Source organism: Macaca thibetana, chromosome 3 (assembly GCF_024542745.1).
Source record: "Macaca thibetana thibetana isolate TM-01 chromosome 3, ASM2454274v1, whole genome shotgun sequence".
Classification (NCBI taxonomy): Eukaryota; Metazoa; Chordata; class Mammalia; order Primates; family Cercopithecidae; genus Macaca; species Macaca thibetana.
The window spans coordinates 1,954,933-1,973,022 of NC_065580.1; the positions used below are offsets into that span (position 1 = coordinate 1,954,933).

Consider the following 18,090-nt stretch of genomic DNA (forward strand, 5'->3'; position numbering starts at 1 on the left):
CACCATTTTTATGATTTGTTATGAAGGTTTACCAACCAAGAGTATTTGCATCCACTTCAACGACTGGCCTCCTGGAGCCACAGAAGCTGCCATGTGGCCTCAGTGGGTCTGGAGCAATAATTTCCCAACATTCCAAGGGAGGCTGGTCACAGCCCAGTGACCATGGGAACTTTTGGAGACAAAGTATAGGCCCTACAAGGTCATTATTTTAGCTTTTCAGGAAAATCTGCTCTTCAAACCCTTAAGATAATTTTGACAACGTCAAGTGCTGATCTAAGGGTGTATGTTCACAATATATTGCAGTATGGTTATAAATTGTATCCTACCTATAAGAAGTACATCAACTTCTAGTCTCACAAAAGATTTTTAAATGCTATCAATTTCTCTGTCCTCTCCCCAATTTAGTATGCTTTCTAGGTTGCATCTCTATTTACTGATACAAAATAGACTCTGACCAAGACACTCGTGATTTACAAACTCAACTTACTTGCCAAGACCATTTGTCTTCAAAGAAAAAACTCATGTACTTACCTCCTCCTCCACCATTTAATCCTTCTTTGCCATATTTGTCATAGATGTCCCGTTTCTTAGCTAAAAATTTAAAGAAAGGTCAGTAAGGCCAAGTTCCTTTTAAACCCTTAATTCAAAAGAAAAGGTATTTCCCAAGTTGTAAATCAGTTTTCAGTGTTTTACAATTAAATTTCAAGGAGTATGGCCATCCTTTCTTTAAAACAAAAGGAAGCAAGAGGGAAAACTTTCTGTACCTCTCTGCTGAAAAACAATTCAAAAAAGACATTAAGTATGTAAGTATTTACGGCTGGGCACGGTGGCTCACACCTGTAATCCCAGCACTTTGGGAGGCCAAGGTGGGCAGATCACCTGAGGTCAGGAGTTTGAGACCAGCCTGGCCAACATGGAGAAACCCCATCTCTACTAAAAATACAAAATTAGCCGGGCATGGTGGCGTATGCCTGTAATCCCAGCTACTCAGGGGGCTGAGGCAGGAGAATCGCTTGAACCCAGGAGGCAGAGGTTGCACTGAGCCGAGATTGCACTACTGCACTCAAGCCTGGGCAACAAGAGCGAAACTCCATCTCAAAAAAAAAAAAAAAAAAAAAAAAAATTTTTTTTTTTTTTATTCTATTAGATCATTTCTTTCACTCTACTGCCCACAGAGCTCAGGCATGCTACATTAAAATCACATGACCAAGTACAAAATTATTCCAACCACAGAAGTGCACCATCTTACTACAAAAATCTGCAGCACAAAAACAAACATGCCAGGGCCTAGGCAAGTGGTAGAAAGTAGATGTGCCAGAAAGGCGCCAACCTAACACCCTGCAGGCTCATTCACCCTGAAAAGGGACCACCTGGATGCAAGGCCTGGGGCTAGCGTGCCACTCTCCCCCTGAGCCTTCCCACTTAACATTCCAAACACTACTTATACCCCAGAACAAAAAGAATGACACTAGAAACATTGGTACTTCTGACATGACACCATCTGTGCTCCTCAAAAAAATCTCATAGGCTGGACGCAGTGGCTAACGCCTGTAATCCCAACACTTTGCGCAGGCAAGGCAGGTGGATTACTTAAAACCCAGGAGTTCAAGACCAGTCTGGGCAACACGGCAAAATCCCACCTTTAAACACAATACAAAAAAGTTAGCTGGGCACAGGGGCACCCACCCGTGCGTGGTCCCAGCTACTCGAGAAACCGAGATGGAAGAATCGCTTGAGCCTGGGAGGTCAAGACTGCAGCAAGCTGTGATCATGCCACTACATTCCAGCCTGGGCAACAGAGTGAGACTCCTTCTCAATTTGTAAAAAGTAAAAGAAAATCTCACATTCCACAAAATGGGAAAACAGGCTTATAAGCAAACCACTTACAAGCAGGTTCAGGTAGCCGGTGCCATGGCAAGAACAATGACCATGTTTTGAAGATAACTCCAGCTCGCACTTAGGGCTGCCTAAAAGGATATGAAGCACACACCCCGCACCTCCCAAAAGAACCAAGCGACTCCTCAGTGTGAGAGTTTAAAGCTGCTCTATCAAGTATGAAGCTTCATTTTGGTCCTCACTTTTCCTAATGATACTAGTCCCTAACACCCTGAATCTGGCAATACTGAATTAGCACACGAACAACAACCGAAGAACAACAACAACCGAAGAACAAGATGGCAACACTGAGGCCTGTGCCCTCCTGTCACTCCGGCACACAAGTCCAAGGGAACGAGCCTGGCGCAGTGGCGCTTGGAGCCTGAGAGGATGATCACCTCAATCCAGGAGTTCAAGGCCTCCCCGGGAAACCTAACAAGACCCTCTCTCTTTAAAAAAAAAAAACTTTCCAATGAATAAGCTCAACAGTTCAAGACCTTAAATGCCACATTTCAAGATGATTTCAAGTATCAGTGTTTTATGTCTTTTCATATTTTTGAAGTAAAATGTCTGGGATTTCCTCTAAAACAAAGGGGGTGGGCCACAGTGTCACCAGAGAAAGCAAGGCTGGTGGTGTGCTGGTAGCTGTTGAAGGTGGCAAGCTTACGCTGGGTTCCTTCTGTTTTGTTTTTTGTTTTGTTTTGTTTTTGGAGACAGAGTCTCGCACTGTCACCCAGGCTGGAGTACAGTGGTGCAATCTCAGCTCACTGCAACCTCCGCCTCAAACTGGGTTCCTTCTTTAAAAAATTAAAAGAAAAAAAAAAACCACCCACATTTGTTGTAAATATGGGCCAATTACCTGACCATATGCAGATACACTTAACCTAACCAAGTGCCCACTTCCAGGGTTCTGGTAGTCCATCCCTAACTTTGTAAATGCCTCGGCCTTTGCTCGCAACAGGCCACCCAGCACTGCAGCAGACAGGGGCATTGTGTGGCCTTCCAGTTCTGTCACTGTTCCCCCACCCCAGGCCCCATGCACAGCCTCTTACTTCCCCACGGAACCCCAACTGCATCTAGGCAACAGCTGACCTCTGATCCCTCACCCATTTGTGAACTAAGCCAATGGATCTGACTTCCAGTAACATACAACACCTCTGCTCCAGACCCAGGAGGGGAAGACAGGCCTGAAATTTGCAAACTAAATTTTAGCTGTATGTTCCATCCCCTCTTCTTGGGAACTAATGACGTCCTCTCAAGTAGTAAAGCTGACTCCACTGGCACGGTATTGTTTAAGCCAGTGGGGGTGAGCGAGGTCAGAATGATCACACACAACAACGGGGGCAGGCACGCCACATGCACAGTGACCTGAGTCCTGCAACCTCCTCTCTCCCGGGTTCCTAGTCCTGTTTTAGAACAGCCGTCCTAAGAGTAACTACTAGAAGCCCTGGTACTCCACAGCACTTGCGGTTACCTCAATCAATTCACATCTTCACAAGAAAAGTAAAAACCTCGGCCGGGCGCGGTGGCTCAAGCCTGTAATCCCAGCACTTTGGGAGGCCGAGACGGGCGGATCATGAGGTCAGGAGATCGAGACCATCCTGGCTAACCCGGTGAAACCCCGTCTCTAGTAAAAAAATACAAAAAAATAGCCGGGCGAGGTGGCGAGCGTCTGTAGTCCCAGCTACTCGGGAGGCTGAGGCAGGAGAATGGCGTAAACCCGGGAGGCGGAGCTTGCAGTGATCCGAGATCCGGCCACTGCACTCCAGGCTGGGCGACAGAGCGAGACTCCGTCTCAAAAAAAAAAAAAAAAAGAAAAGAAAAGTAAAAACCTCTCGGGGGCCCAAAATTCAGTTGGCATCAAAAACAAGTCACTTGAGTCCATACTGTGCTACCCTCAGGAGGATCCCAACACCCACTCCGCATTCCAGCATGCCCGCTCAGGGTCCTTCAGCAGCTTGGTGTCACTCACCATCCGACAGCACTTCATATGCCTCCGCTACTTGTTTGAATTTTCTCTCTGCTTCTTCTTTATTCTCAGGATTTTTATCTGGATGCCACTTCAGTGCCAGTTTCCGATATCTTGAAAAGAATAAAGGATACTGATCACATTCTAAACCCAGAAATCAACTATGCTTTTGAAACTAACATCATTAACCACGAGAATGGCTTCAGAGCTGCCAACTGGTGAGATGAATACCGGTTTTAATTGTAAAACCTCCCTTTTCTCTACAATGAAATACACAAAGTTCTAAAATCCAGATAGCCAGGTGAGGTGGTGTGTTGCCAGATAGACCCAGCTACTCCAGAGGCTAAGGGGTGGCAACGGCTTGAGGCCAGGAGTTTAAGGCTACAGTGAGCTATGATCACACCACTGTAACCCAGCCGGGGCGACAGAACAAGACCGTCTCAAAATTAAGTGTAAAAATACTCATTAAAAGGCCGGGCGCGGTGGCTCACGCCTGTAATCCCAGCACTTTGGGAGGCCGAGGCGGGCGGATCACAAGGTCAGGAGATCGAGACCACGGTGAAACCCCGTCTCTACTAAAAATACAAAAAATTAGCTGGGCGCGGTTGTGGGCACCTGTAGTCCCAGCTACTCGGGAGGCTGAGGCAGGAGAATGGCGTGAACCCGGGAGGCGGAGCTTGCAGTGAGCCGAGATCGCGCCACTGCACTCCAGCCTGGGCGACAGAGCGAGACTCCGTCTCAAAAAAAAAAAAAAAAAAAAAAAATACTCATTAAAGTAAGTTTTCTAAACAAAATCCTGATAGCATAATACAAACAAACCTCTGGAGAGAGAAAAATGAAGATCACAGTGTCCACAACATGGACTGACAGTGACAGGAAGTAAAGGGGAAAACGCCAAATGTGGTGGCTCACGCCTGTAATCCCAGCACTTTGGGAGGCTGAGGTGGGCGGATCACCTGAGGTCAGGAGTTCAAGACCAGCCTGGCCAACATGGAGAAACCCCGACTCCACTTAAAATACAAAATTAGCCAGGCATGGGGGTGCATACCCGTAATCGCAGCTACTCAGGAGGCTGCGGCAGGAGAATCACTGGAACCCAAGAGGCAGAGGTTGTGGTGAGCTGAGATCACCCCACTGCACTCCAGCCTGGGCAACAAGAGCGAAACTCCATCTCAAAAAATTTTTAAAAAGGGAGAAAAAGGCCTGGGTCACTGAGCAGTAAGATCGAACATCACCATCCATATCCTTCCATGTTCTGATTCCCAGGACCCTACTTCCTCAGCCAGTCCACTACTTAGCTCATCTGTGTGCCAAAGGTGAGTCGCCTGCCACCAAACAGGCCAGGATCTCAGGATCTTTCAAACACCCTCTGTGCTATATTCAAGATCTAAACAGAGTTAAAACACTGACTTCCTTCCCATCCTTGATGATAAAGATCTTGCCTTACAGACTTTACAGGCTTGGCTTTTAGATTCTGTAACTTCAGACTTCATTAGCACACAGATTCACTTTAATTTCCTAATTTTTTTTTAAGTACAAAGAGGGGCTATTAACACCCAGTACAGACATATCCATGAGGTCATAAATCCATGGTAGAAAACTAGGGCTGGATTTTATCACTGCCCTGTCTGCCCTTGTTTCTCTGTGCCAGATCCTCAGTGCCCCTTTCCATACAGGGATGTTTTTCTCATAGAGTAATCATATGAACAGTTTTTATGACCTCCTTTTGGTCTGAAATACTTTTGAACAGAATTTCTTTCTTTTAAAAAAAAAAAAAAAAAACAGACACGGGGTCTTACTATGTTGCCCAAGCTGGTCTCAAACTCCTGGGCTCAAGTGATCCTTCTGCCTTGGCCTCCCGAAGTGCTGGGATTGCAGGCATAAGCTACCGTGTGGGGCCTGAACATAATTTCAAGAGGAGGATTTATAAAACAATTTTCTCTAATCATATGATTGGTGTCATTTTCCCATTTGCCAAGGTAGTCTCACTTAAAAAAAAATAAGGAAAAGAAATGGATAATTTCATCCGCTGCCTTTACTTGGGGTTAACGTGGTTCTTAAACACCTTCATCTTGGAACTCTCCAAGTGTGGCCCTCTTGGGTTCCTGGTGGTGGGTTTTGAAAGATAAGGGAAAGCACATTTTGAGCATCTCTGGGTACCACAGTGCGGAACACTTGGGAACCAGCGCTGTTTCAGAGGAATCTGAAGTCTGCTTTTAGTTTTCAGAGACACGGCTTGTTGTAAAACATCAGAAGACATGACTTCCAGGACTCAAGCAGCAAGCCAGGATTCTAGGTTGGCTGCTGTGTCATCTTTGAAGTCAAGACTAAGCTGGGCTCGACCTTCAAGAGTCCTCGTTTTGACAATAATTCAGCCTACGGAACTCATGTGAATACTACTATGTAGAAATAAAGCCTAGACCTTGAGCGAACATCTGTATATTGGTTGAAAATGATAGTGGTAACCGTTGATCCCCCTTACGTCATTTGACGTTTGGAAAATTCCAGTAATTACCATTTTTGCAACGAATATGGATACCACGTAGTACTTTGGTGTTACCTGCTTTTGAAAAATAAAGTCTTTGGTTCACCCAGTGAAAAAAAAAACACTGACTTCCACAAAGATTCTAGGACCAAGGTCACATTCTGTTGCAGAGTTTCAACTGACCAAATAATTGCATGCTATTTAAATACGAAAAAAAAAGCCCAGGTGCAGTGGCTCACACCTGTAATCCCAGCACTCTGGCAGGCCAAGGCGGGTGGATCACCTGGTCAGGAGTTCGAGACCAACCTGGCCAACATGGCAAAACCCCATCTCTACTAAAAATACAAAAAGCCGGGCATGAAGGTGTGCGTCTGTAATCCCAGCTACTCAGGAGGCTGATGCAGAATTGCTTGAACCCAGAAGGCAGAGGTTGCAGTGAGCCAACATCATGCCACTGAACTCCAGGCTGGGTGACACAGCGAGCCTCCGGCTCAACATGAATACGTGAATGAATACAAAAAAATTCTCTAATCAGCAAAACCTAAGCAGCATATATTCAAAAGGAGGATAATGTTAAAAAAGAGAAGCAGTATACCCCTCAAAATCTCAGACTAGTATACAAATCTGACAGTGCTTTTAACACTTGGCAAGTTATTACTGTAAAGCTGTCGTGGCTCAATTTAACTTGCAACATGTTCAACAAAACCTTGGCTTAACCATACTAAAATCTGATTAAAGCTGGAGTCCAGAATACTAAACAGTAATTTATGTCACTGTGGACCTAAATAAACATGTAGCAGTGGATCAAATAACACTAAATGTGCCAGAAATCCTCAAAAATAACAGACCATACAAAAGACAAAAGAGAAAAAATGATTAGTGTGCAGTACTACCTACCATCTAGTGTTCATATGAAAACTTGGTAACAGATGAGAATGCAGGACAAGATTCAACTGTGTATGCCCCAGTCATACACCTACTAAAGTCTTTAAAAATCAAGGTGTAATACAACATATGACATGCAAGTGTAAACAGTGCCAAATGACTTTGAATGTTGACCTTCAGATCTGCTGGACCTGCACACCAGTACTTCAGCACCAAGGAAGGCCGGCCCATGGTGTGTGATTCAAACACAGGAAGAGTCTGGTATCTCAGGAGAGATGCGGAATAGGTGGCAGCCACAGACCTTTAAGTCCTCAAACAAAAACTGTCAACAGACACAAAGCCAAGGGTACACAAGGTAGACTGTTCTAACAGCATGTACCCCATAGCTATCATTCTGCTCATTTTTAAAAGTCAGCATTTATACAACTGTACCCTCAGGAGTGCAGGAAATCTCACTGCTTTTAAAGGTTAATAGCCTGTTCTAAATTCCTACTTCAACATCATGCTAGAGACACTCAGCAACTTGTATGTTCTCACAAATAACTAAAACCAATCTACTCTCTAATGACCTCTATCATAAAGGTATGTAAGTTCCATCATTACTGAAAGTACTGTACACATATTATGCTTATCCACTGATAAGGTCTGGCTGCGTCCCCACCCAAATCTCAACTTGAGTTTTATCTCCCAGAACTCCCAGGTGTTGTGGGAGGGACCCAGGGGAGGTAACTGAATCAGGGGGACTGGTCTTTCCCGTGCTATTCTCGTGACAGTGAATAAGCCTCACAAGACCTGATGGCTTTATAAGGGGTTTCCGCTTTTGCTTCTTCCGCGTTCTCCTGCTGCCACCATGTAAGTGCCTTTTGCCCTCTACCATGTTTATAAGACCTCCCCAGCCATGTGGAACTGTTAAGTCAAATTAAACCTCCTTTTCTTCCCAGTCTTGGGTATGTCTTTCATCAGCAGTGTACACACAGACTAATACATCCATTAACTTATTCAAGAAGAGCAAAGTATTTGTCTTCATTCTATAATCTGTCAAGCTGTTAACACTATTGATAAGAACAGTGTGTGCCTCAAGTGTACAGCATAGGCTTCCTCAGTGTGGGAAACCTCACTCCATTGGTGACAATATCAGGGTCTGCCTGACCTCTCCTCAGTGGGCTGCTTCTACTAGGTTCCTTGGCAGAAGTTTCAAATAATCTGCAGGCAACGTCAGCTCTGCCCAACAGTAGTCATCCTGACTTGGCCTTTTTTTTTTTTTTTTTTTTTTTTGAGAGACAGGGTCTCGGCTCAGTTGCCCAAGCTGGAGTGCAGTGGCGCGAACATGGCTCACTGCAGCCTCAACCTCCTGGGTTCAAGCAACTGTCCTGCCTCAGCCTCTGGAGCAGCTGGGATTACAGGCATATGCCACCACACCCTTTTTTTTTTTGGTCAAGACAGTATCTCATTTCGTTGCCCAGGCTCGTCTCAAACCCCTGGGCTTGAGACTGACCCTCCCACGTAGACCTCTCGAGGTACTGGGATTAGAGGTGTGAGCCACTTGCCTGGCCGTAATTTAGCATTTTAAAATGAACTATCTCAGCTACGCACAGTGGCTCACATCTATAATTGCAGCAATCTGGGAGGCCAAGGCGAGAGGATTGCTTGAGCCCAGGAGTTTGAGACCAGCCTGAGCAACATAGTGAGACTCTATTTTTCTATTAAAATTTAAAAATTAATCAAAATGAACTATTTGGTCCAAAAACAAAGTTAATTCTATCTTCAGGCCCACTAAGTCTAGCAGTATAAACTTCATTATTTATTAACAATTTTTTTTTTTAAGCTAACAGAGCAGAGAGTTTATTGAGAGTACACGCCAAGAGAGATGTGGGTTGTCCTGACTGGAAAACAGCCCATAGAGTCCTGTGTTGTGGTTTTTATTAGGTCAGACTTTTTCTTTTTTTTTGCATTGTTTTTTTTTTTATTATTATAGTAACTATTCCAGGCTAACTGCTCTCTAGCTATGTGAATATCTAACAATCTGTCTCATGATGTCTTTGCTGTACTCTCTACATTCACAGTTAGCATTTCATTAATTAAACAGACTGAGGTTACCGTGAGAGCCTTCTACGGCTGGAACTGCCCTCCTCACATTGGCCAGGCCCTGGTCACACAGATGCAGGTGCAACAGGCAGTGGTGCAGTTCTCAAACTTTCATATGAATCAGAAGGGACTCCAATGGCAGAGGCTGGAGCCCAACAACCACACCAGGAAAATCCGAGTGCTACCTACTCTGGGCCCCTGCCTTGCAAAAGGGCACTCAAGAGTGCCAAGTCAGCTCCATTTTCAAAGTCCAAAGTAAAAGATGTTTGGGATTATTTCACATCCTCGGTAACTTTTTCATCAACTTCAGATATAAACCAAGTGACTAACGAAGAGCAAAGCCCAGACCTAGACTGCAAATGCTCCTTGTTAACTGCTCTGTCAAATTAAACTACATGGCATTCAAAGACTGGTATACTACACTAAAAGTAGTTTTCATAGGCAATAGAAAAAGTTACACTACTCAATTACCAATGTACCACTGTGCAGATGCATTATCTCAGAAATAAAATTACTTACGCCTTTTTAATATCCTCGGGTGAGGCATGTCTCTGCACGCCTAGAACTTCATAGTAATCCACCATGTTTTAAGAGATTGTTGGAATGGGTCCTGCAAGTAAAAACAGGTGGTCAGTGATGAGGATGCTGGGGACAGGCAAGTCACGGTGGTGGGACGGGTCTGGAGAGGGAGAAAGAGATGGTGTCACCTTAGCACCTACTGGCCTACAGAGGGAACTTCCACTAGAGCTAACCACTAGCCAGGCTGGGCCAAGACCTCGTCTGGGAACTGGTTCCCAGATTCACGCCCTAAGACTCTTCTACAGCTAACCACTAGCCTGCTGGGCTAAGACCTTGTCTGGGAACTGGCTCTCAGATTCATGCCCTAAGACCCTTCTAGAGATGGGGGGAAAAGCTCTGAAATAGCCTAATAATAGCCTAAACTAAATAAAAACAACAGGTGACTCTGAGGCAGAGACTCCATGCCACTTGACCACTAGCTGACAGAGTCTGTCGTGTGTTCCTAGACACGGTCTGTGCTCAGGGAACATCAGTTACCTCTTTCATTCAATGCATTCCTGTGCCAGGCGTTGGGCAAGACCATGGGGCTCCAAGGACAAACACGCTGTCCCTGCCCTGAACCAACTTCACATGGGAACAATAGAAAGCCATCCTTCCACCATTCTGTCACCCACACAAGGAACAGTAAAAGCCCTCCCACATATCTCCCAAGAGAGAAAGACCTTTGACTACACAGTGGTTAGTGTAACTTTACCCTCTGGCTCCAAGCTCCCATCCATTCCTCTACCAAACAAATACAGTATTGCCGGCTGACCACACTAATTAGATGGTATCACTACGGATTAGAAGGTGGAGAGAAAACCAGCAGCAGAGATTCGTTCCCTAAGTTCCCCTATGGCTTACGTGGTTCAGCCCTGTTACTTCTCCGGGCAGTAAAACGTTCAGCGAAACCCACTCTGCTCCTGCCAGCTCTGAAGGAGGATGCAGCCTCTGGTCCCACAAGGAGGAACTACACACACACTGTTGCTTTAAGACATGATGTTTCTTTTTTTTTTTTTTTTTTTTTTTTGAGACAGAGTCTCGCTCTGTCGCCCAGGCTGGAGTGCAGTGGCCGGATCTCAGCTCACTGCAAGCTCCGCCTCCCGGGTTCACGCCATTCTCCTGCCTCAGCCTCCCGGGTAGCTGGGACTACAGGCGCCCACCACCGCGCCCGGCTAATTTTTTGTATTTTTTAGTAGAGACGGGGTTTCACCGTGTTAACCAGGATGGTCTCGATCTCCTGACCTCGTGGTCCGCCCGTCTCGGCCTCCCAAAGTGCTGGGATTACAGGCTTGAGCCACCGCGCCCGGCCGACATGATGTTTCTTAACCAATTTACTTCTTTAACTTTCACTGGCTAACCTACTCTATTAAATCAACAATCAAGAATCTGCAGAACCTGGCACGGCAATTCACATCCCTAATCCCAGCATTTTGAGAGGCCAAGGTGGAGCGGATCACAGGGTCAGGAGATCGAGATCATCTGGGCCAACCAACATGGTGAAACTCCGTCTCTACTAAAAACACAAAAATTAGCCGGCTGTGGTGGCACACGCCTGTAGTCCCAGCTATTTGGGAGGCTGAGGCAGGAGAATCTCTTGAACCCGGGAAGTGGAGGTTGCAGTGAACCAAAATCGCACCACTGCACTCCAGCCCGGGCAACACAAGCAGATTCCATCTCAAAAAAAAACCAGTGCCGGGTGCAATGGCTCACACCTGTAACCCCAGCACTTTGGGAGGTTGAGGTGGGCGGATCACTTGATGTCAGGAGTTCGAGATCAGCCTGACCAACATGGTGAAACCCCATCTCTACTAAAAATACAAAAATTAGTCGGCGTCACGGTGCACGTCTGTAGTCCCAGCTACTCAGGAGGCTGAGGCAGGAGAATCACTTGAACCCAGGAGGCGGAGGCTGCAGTGAGCTGAGATCGCGCCACCGCACTCCAGCCTGGACAACAGAGCGAGACTGTCTCAAAAAAAAAAAAAAAAGGGCAAGAAGGAAAAAGAAAAAGAAAAAAAACATTATCACGAAACCACAAAGAAACATCTGTGGAAACTTAAACTCTTGGGTTTTTTTGTTTTTGTTTTTTAATTGAGACAGAGTCTCGGTTTGTTGCTGGTCTTGGTCTCAAACTCCTGGGCTCAAGGATTCCTCCCACCTCAGCCTCCCCAAGTGCTGGGACTGCAGGCACGAGCCACCACACCTGTACCTTGTTTTTATGGAAGTCCTTTAATCAAAAAACAAAAAACTATAATGGAAATCATGATCTATCTAGATGTATATAAACTACATTATCAATTCGATGGAATGACTAACATCAAACTTAGAAAGGAATGTACATCTTCAAATACATGAGAGCAAAGATTCTAGGTGTTAAGTTTAAAATGTCAACCACAAGATACAGAATTTAAAGTATCAAAATGTTCTTTTTCTTAAGTAGATCTGTTCCCAGTATTTTTAAAATTACAACTTAGAAAAAAAACTTGTATGGTTCCTATTTTCTTGTAATTATTCCAAGTTAACATTATCAGCTTTGCTGGACACATAATAAAACAAAATAAAATATTAATTGGAGAAGGTGCCTAAGGGTATACCACCATACAGTTCTTTCCACTCCATTTGGAAATATTCAATATAACATTTTAGGGACTTTTTTATGTAATAAGTTACAAGGTAAGGACACCCAATTATGAAAGATTTCCTCCCTGGTAGTTAGAACGACATGGCAACATACAGAATTCAAACCACACCAGTCCAACCAGTCTCTAGAGAAAAGACAGGAGTCGATTCCCGTAAGCAGGAACACTGCAATCTTCTTTTAGTAACTAAAAACCTGCCCATCAGTCACAGCACACAGAGCAGAGCAGCCAACAAGCAGCAGGAAAGCCAGCATTTCCTCACATCTCTCTCACTCCCTTGGCTGAGTGACTATGTGAGGTTATTTTCACTTGAGCTCCAGTTTGATGCCAAGGATCTGAGGTGCCGTTTTGGCAGTGATGCCAGCAGCAGTACCTAGCAGAAACAAGGGGAAGCTGCTAATCCACCCTCACTAACAGAACAAGAGCAGAAATCTCAGTACCAATCTTCCCATGCCAGACATCTGGATCATCCCCTGAACACTATACATAGCAAGAGGCCACACACCAAGCACACGTACTCTCGCAAGTCCAAACAGCTCATCCTCTATCTACACTTGTGTGCCTGTGTTTATGCATGTGGTGGTGGGAATGGGAAGAAGACACCCCCCGAGGCAGCCAGCATAGAGGTGAGAACGTGGGTGTGGGCGAGGGCCGCGAGGGCCGCATGGCCAGCTGGGGATGCTGTGATTTACTTCATCACCAAAAACACTCACTGAAAGCCTGCTCTGACATGTACGTGCAGCATCCACTAAGGGCACCCAGTATTCACAGCACTCCATCAAATGGCTAGTGTCCTTACTAAATGAAGGCTACCCTACAAGGAAAGCGTAAAGGCAGTAATGACAGCCACCCCCTGTAGGGGATGCCCTCACCTCCGCCACCGTCCTGCACTGCTTACCCGTAGCCTCTCCACTCCCTTGCATGGACTCATCCCCCAGTTCTGCTGCAGCTCCCCACTGCCTGCCACTGGAGGCTCTTATTTAAGGTCAGTAAAAAACCTACAGCACCACCCACAGACGAGTTTCCCAACTTTACTTGTCCGACTTCTCTCTCCATCTAACTTCCGTCACCAGCTTTCACCCCTCCACTGGCCCGCTGAAGAAACTACGGGAACTCTAAAGGCTCAAGGCCAACTCTCATCCAACATGTGGGTTTTCATCCTTTCCCCTTACGTAAGTATCATTTACTTCGCACTGAGTCCCAAATGTAAGTTCCAAGCTCAGGGCTCTCCTAGGCAGTTCAGACACAAATAGACAGATGACTACTTGACACAGCCACTTGGATGTCCAGCAGACATCCCAAATAGAACACGACCAAAATTTAACTCTTAATCCTTCTCACCCACTACACACCTGGTCTTTCTCTAGTAAATTCTGCCTTGAGCTCTGAGGTACCTGTGAAATGTTCACCTTCACCAACATCACAACTCAGCACACAGACACAAATGAATCACAAAATTCTGCCGAGTCTACCTCTGAAATATCTGAAGTTCATTCACTGTTCTTTATCTTCACCAGCATCATTCTCTCTTACCCTGACCTACAGCAGCCTCTAATTTCATCCTGCCCTCTGCTCTCACAGATGTCAGCTTATAAATGTGCAGATATTGGCTGGGCACAACGGCACACACCCGTCATCCTGGCACTTTGTGAGACCAAAGTGGGAGGGCTGCTTGAGCCCAGGAGCTGGGAGACCAGTTCGAGATCGTGCCACAGCACTCCAGTTTGGGTTAGAGTAAGACCCTGTCTCCAAAAAAATGAAAATAAAATTTTTTTAAAAATTAAAATTAAAAATGAATAGCTGGGTGCGGTGGCTCACACCTGTAATCCCAGCACTCTGGGAGGCAAAGGTGGGTGGATCACCTGAGGTCGGGAGTTCAAGACCAGACTGATCAACATGAAGAAACCCCGTCTCTACTAAAAATACAAAACCAGTTAGGCGTGGTGGCACATGCCTGTAATCCCAGCTACTCAGGAGGCAGAGGCAGAAGAATTGCTTGAACCCGGGAGGCGGAGGCTGTGGTGGAGCCAAGATCACGCCATTGCACTCCAGCCTGGGCAACAAGAACGAAACTCCACCTCAAAAAGAATAAATGCCAACTCAAAAAAAAAAATGAATAAATGTGTAGATTATTATCACAACAGATACAATCTGTGGTCCTGCCCCGGACAAAACCAGCCATAAAGGATAGGTCAATTCAGAATTAAATGAAATAAAAATTTACTACACTGGCTAATGCTAGATCAAGCAAGAAAATTTAAAAAGCTATCCAAAAATCAGACTCAGGCCAGGCAAAGTGGCTCACTTCTATAATTCCAGCACTTCAGGAGCCAAGGCAGGAGGACTGCTTGAGCCCAGGAGTTCAAGATCAGCCTGGAAACACAGTGAAACTCTGCACAACAAAAGAAATTTTTAAGTAGCTGTGCATGGTGGCATGTGTCTGTCATCCCAGCTACTACTCATGAGGTTGAGGTGGGAGATCACTTGAGCCAGGAAGGTCATCAAGGCTGCCATGAGTCATGACTGCACCACGGCATTCCAGCATAGGCAACAGAAGGAGACCCTATCTCCCATCAAAGCACTAACCAGGCCCAACTTATCACAAAAAATATATATATATATATACACACACACACACACATATAAACACACACCCACACACACCTGGTCAAGAAAAACAAGGGGACAACCCGTAACTAAGAATAAATGACAACTAAATACGATCTGGGTTCCTCAGATGGTTTCTAGAACAGGAAAAGGACATTAGCAGAAAAACAGGTGGAATGTGAATAAAGTCCACATTTAACAGTACTGTAGCGGTGTCAACTGCTTACTTCTGAGAAATTCACCAGTTACCACAGTTACAGAAGGATTAAGGAAAGTTGGGTGAAGTGTATACAGGAAAATCCCTGTACTATCTTTACAACTTCTCTGTAAATCTCAAACTATTTCAAAATAAAGTTTAAAAAGTTCAAAAAGACGAAATGTATGTCAAAAGGACACAGATACCAAACTGGACCAGGTGCGGTAGCTCACACCTGTAATCCCAACACTTTGGGAGCCCAAGGCGGACAAATTGCGTGAACCCAGCAGTTCGAGACCAGCCTTGGCAACAAGGCGAAAGAGTCTCTACAAAACATTTTAAAAATTAAAAAGAAAAAAAATTGATAGGGCAATCCATGACCTAAACCAGAATGTGGGCTTCAAAATGAATTGACCGAACTGCATTTAAAACCTACATTTAAAATACTTGAGTTCATGTCACTCTAAAAAGCCAGCAAGCACTAAGAATCAAGGATTTACCACCCTGCCTTCCCTGTACAGGGAAGCAGTAATGTTCACAGCAAAGGAACTTGGAAGTGGAACTGGGTGTTTATCGTAAATAAGCCGTGGTTCCTTGGAAAACTACCTACCTTCATTGTGGTTCCTTCCCCACCCTGTGAAGTGGGTGACAACCACTTCCTACGGCTATTTACAGATGATGCTCTCCAAGGGAAGCAAGCCCTGGGCTCCATCTAGAACATCCTCCGTGCTACCTGCTTATGACGAAGTAGAAAGGAACCAGTAATACACGGAGTGGATGGTCTCACACAATGAGGAAGTGGGGAGGAAAGAGAAAAGCAGGCAGGAACGATGGGCACACAGAGAGCTGCCTGAGCACAGTTCTGAGAACTCATCTGCAGAGATGCCACACCCTCACTAGGTAGCCAGCAGGAATAGTCAAAGGACTTTGGCTCCAAATCACCCCCACCCCCATCATCATACCACCTCATTCCACATTCAGCTCAATAAATATTGAGAGTAATTCATGATCAAATGCACTGCATGATTAAGTAAAGCCTTCAGCAATACTGAAAATACTCCTGGCTTATTTGGAGTACAAAATATATATATATATTTTGAGACACAGTCTTACTCTGATGCCAGGCTAGAGTAGTTTGGTGCAACTGAGGCTCACTGCAACCTCCAACTCCCTGGTTCAAGCGATTTTCCTGTCTCAGCCTCCAGAGTAGCTGGGATTACAGGCGCCTGCCACCACGCCTAGCTAATTTTTGTATTTTTAGTAGAGATGGGGTTTCACTGTGTTGGCCAGGATGGTCTCAATCTGTTGACCTCGTGATCCGTCCTCCTTGGCCTCCCGAAGTGCTGGGATTACAGGAATGAGCCACAATTTGGAGTAAATATTTTAAATTGACAACAGTTATGTTTCTGTTTGTTTGTTTTTGAGGCTAGAGCGCAGTGGCACAATCTCGACTCACTGAAACCTCTACCTCCTGGGTTCAAGCAGTTCTCCGGCCTCAGCCTCTCAAGTAGCTGGAACTACAAGCATGTGCCGCCAACACACTGACTTTTTTTTTTTTAGTAGACACAGGGTTTCACCATGTTGGCCAGGCTGGTTTCAAACTCCTGACCTCAGGTGATCTGTCCACCTCGGCCTCCCAAAGTGCTGGGATTACGGGAATACACCATACCCAGCCAAACAAATTTTTTTTTTTTTTTTTTTTGAGACGGAGTCTCGCTCTGCCGCCCAGGCTGGAGTGCAGTGGCCGGATCTCAGCTCACTGCAAGCTCCGCCTCCCAGGTTCACGCCATTCTCCTGCCTCAGCCTCCCAAGTAGCTGGGACTACAGGCGCCCGCCACCTCGCCCGGCTAGTTTTTTGTATTTTTTAGTAGAGACGGGGTTTCACTGTGTTAGCCAGGATGGTCTCGATCTCCTGACCTCGTGATCCGCCCGTCTCAGCCTCCCAAAGTGCTGGGATTACAGGCTTGAGCCACCGCGCCCGGCCTTTTTTTTTTTTTTTTTTTTGAGACGGAGTTTTGCTCTGTGGCCCAGGCTGGAGTGCAGTGGCACAATCTCGGCTCACTGCAAGCTCCGCCTCCCGGGTTCACACCATTCTCCTGCCTCAGCCTCCTGAGTAGCTGGGACTACAGGCGCCCACCACCACATCTAGCTAATATTTTTTTGTATTTTTAGTAGAGACAGGGTTTCACCATGCTAGCCAGGATGGTCTCGATATCCTGACCTTGTGATCCGCCTGCCTCAGCCTCCCAAAGTGCTCGGATTACAGGCGTGAGCCACCGCGCCAGGGCCATGACAGTTTCTTAATAAAGGTAAAAGCATGAGTGGGGAGAATGTCAGGCTTAATTCTTCCAACTATTATTGACCTTTAACATTCTTTTCAAAGACTCAGAACAAAAACAGTGAGACAGTATTCAAAGACAGGACAGGTATGGTGGCTCAGGCTGAGGCGGACGGATCACCTAAGGTAGAGAGTTCAAGACCAGCCTGACCAATATGGTGAAACTGTCTCTACTAAAAATGCAAAATTAACTAGACACAGTGGCGCATTCCTATAATCCCAGCTACTCAGGAGGCTGAGGCAGGAGAATCGCTTGAACCCGGGAGGCAGAGGTTTGTGGTGAGCCGAGATTGCGCCATTGCACTCCAGCCTGGGCAACAAGAGCAAAACTCTGTCTCAAAAAAAAAAGACGCTGGGCGCGGTGGCTCAAGCCTGTAATCCCAGCACTTTGAGACGGGCGGATCACTAGGTCAGGACATCCTGGCTAACATGGTGAAACCCCATCTCTACTAA

At 45.7% G+C, this 18,090-nt stretch overlaps 2 protein-coding genes across 3 annotated transcripts in view; both read right to left on the reverse strand.

Annotated features, from left to right (window-relative positions):
• Nucleotides 1-18,090, reverse strand: part of UBE3C (ubiquitin protein ligase E3C) — a 542,607-nt gene that overhangs the window by 295,377 nt on the left and 229,140 nt on the right. The window lies entirely within an intron of this gene.
• Nucleotides 1-18,090, reverse strand: part of DNAJB6 (DnaJ heat shock protein family (Hsp40) member B6) — an 84,793-nt gene that overhangs the window by 52,361 nt on the left and 14,342 nt on the right. For both annotated transcript variants that reach the window (XM_050785729.1, XM_050785728.1), the window contains exons 2-4: nucleotides 9,819-9,909; nucleotides 3,848-3,957; nucleotides 532-591 (exon numbers count right to left, since the gene is read on the reverse strand). In XM_050785729.1, the coding sequence (XP_050641686.1) occupies nucleotides 532-591; nucleotides 3,848-3,957; nucleotides 9,819-9,883 (235 nt within the window). In that variant the 5' untranslated portion in view covers nucleotides 9,884-9,909. The remainder of the gene's footprint in view (nucleotides 1-531; nucleotides 592-3,847; nucleotides 3,958-9,818; nucleotides 9,910-18,090) is intronic.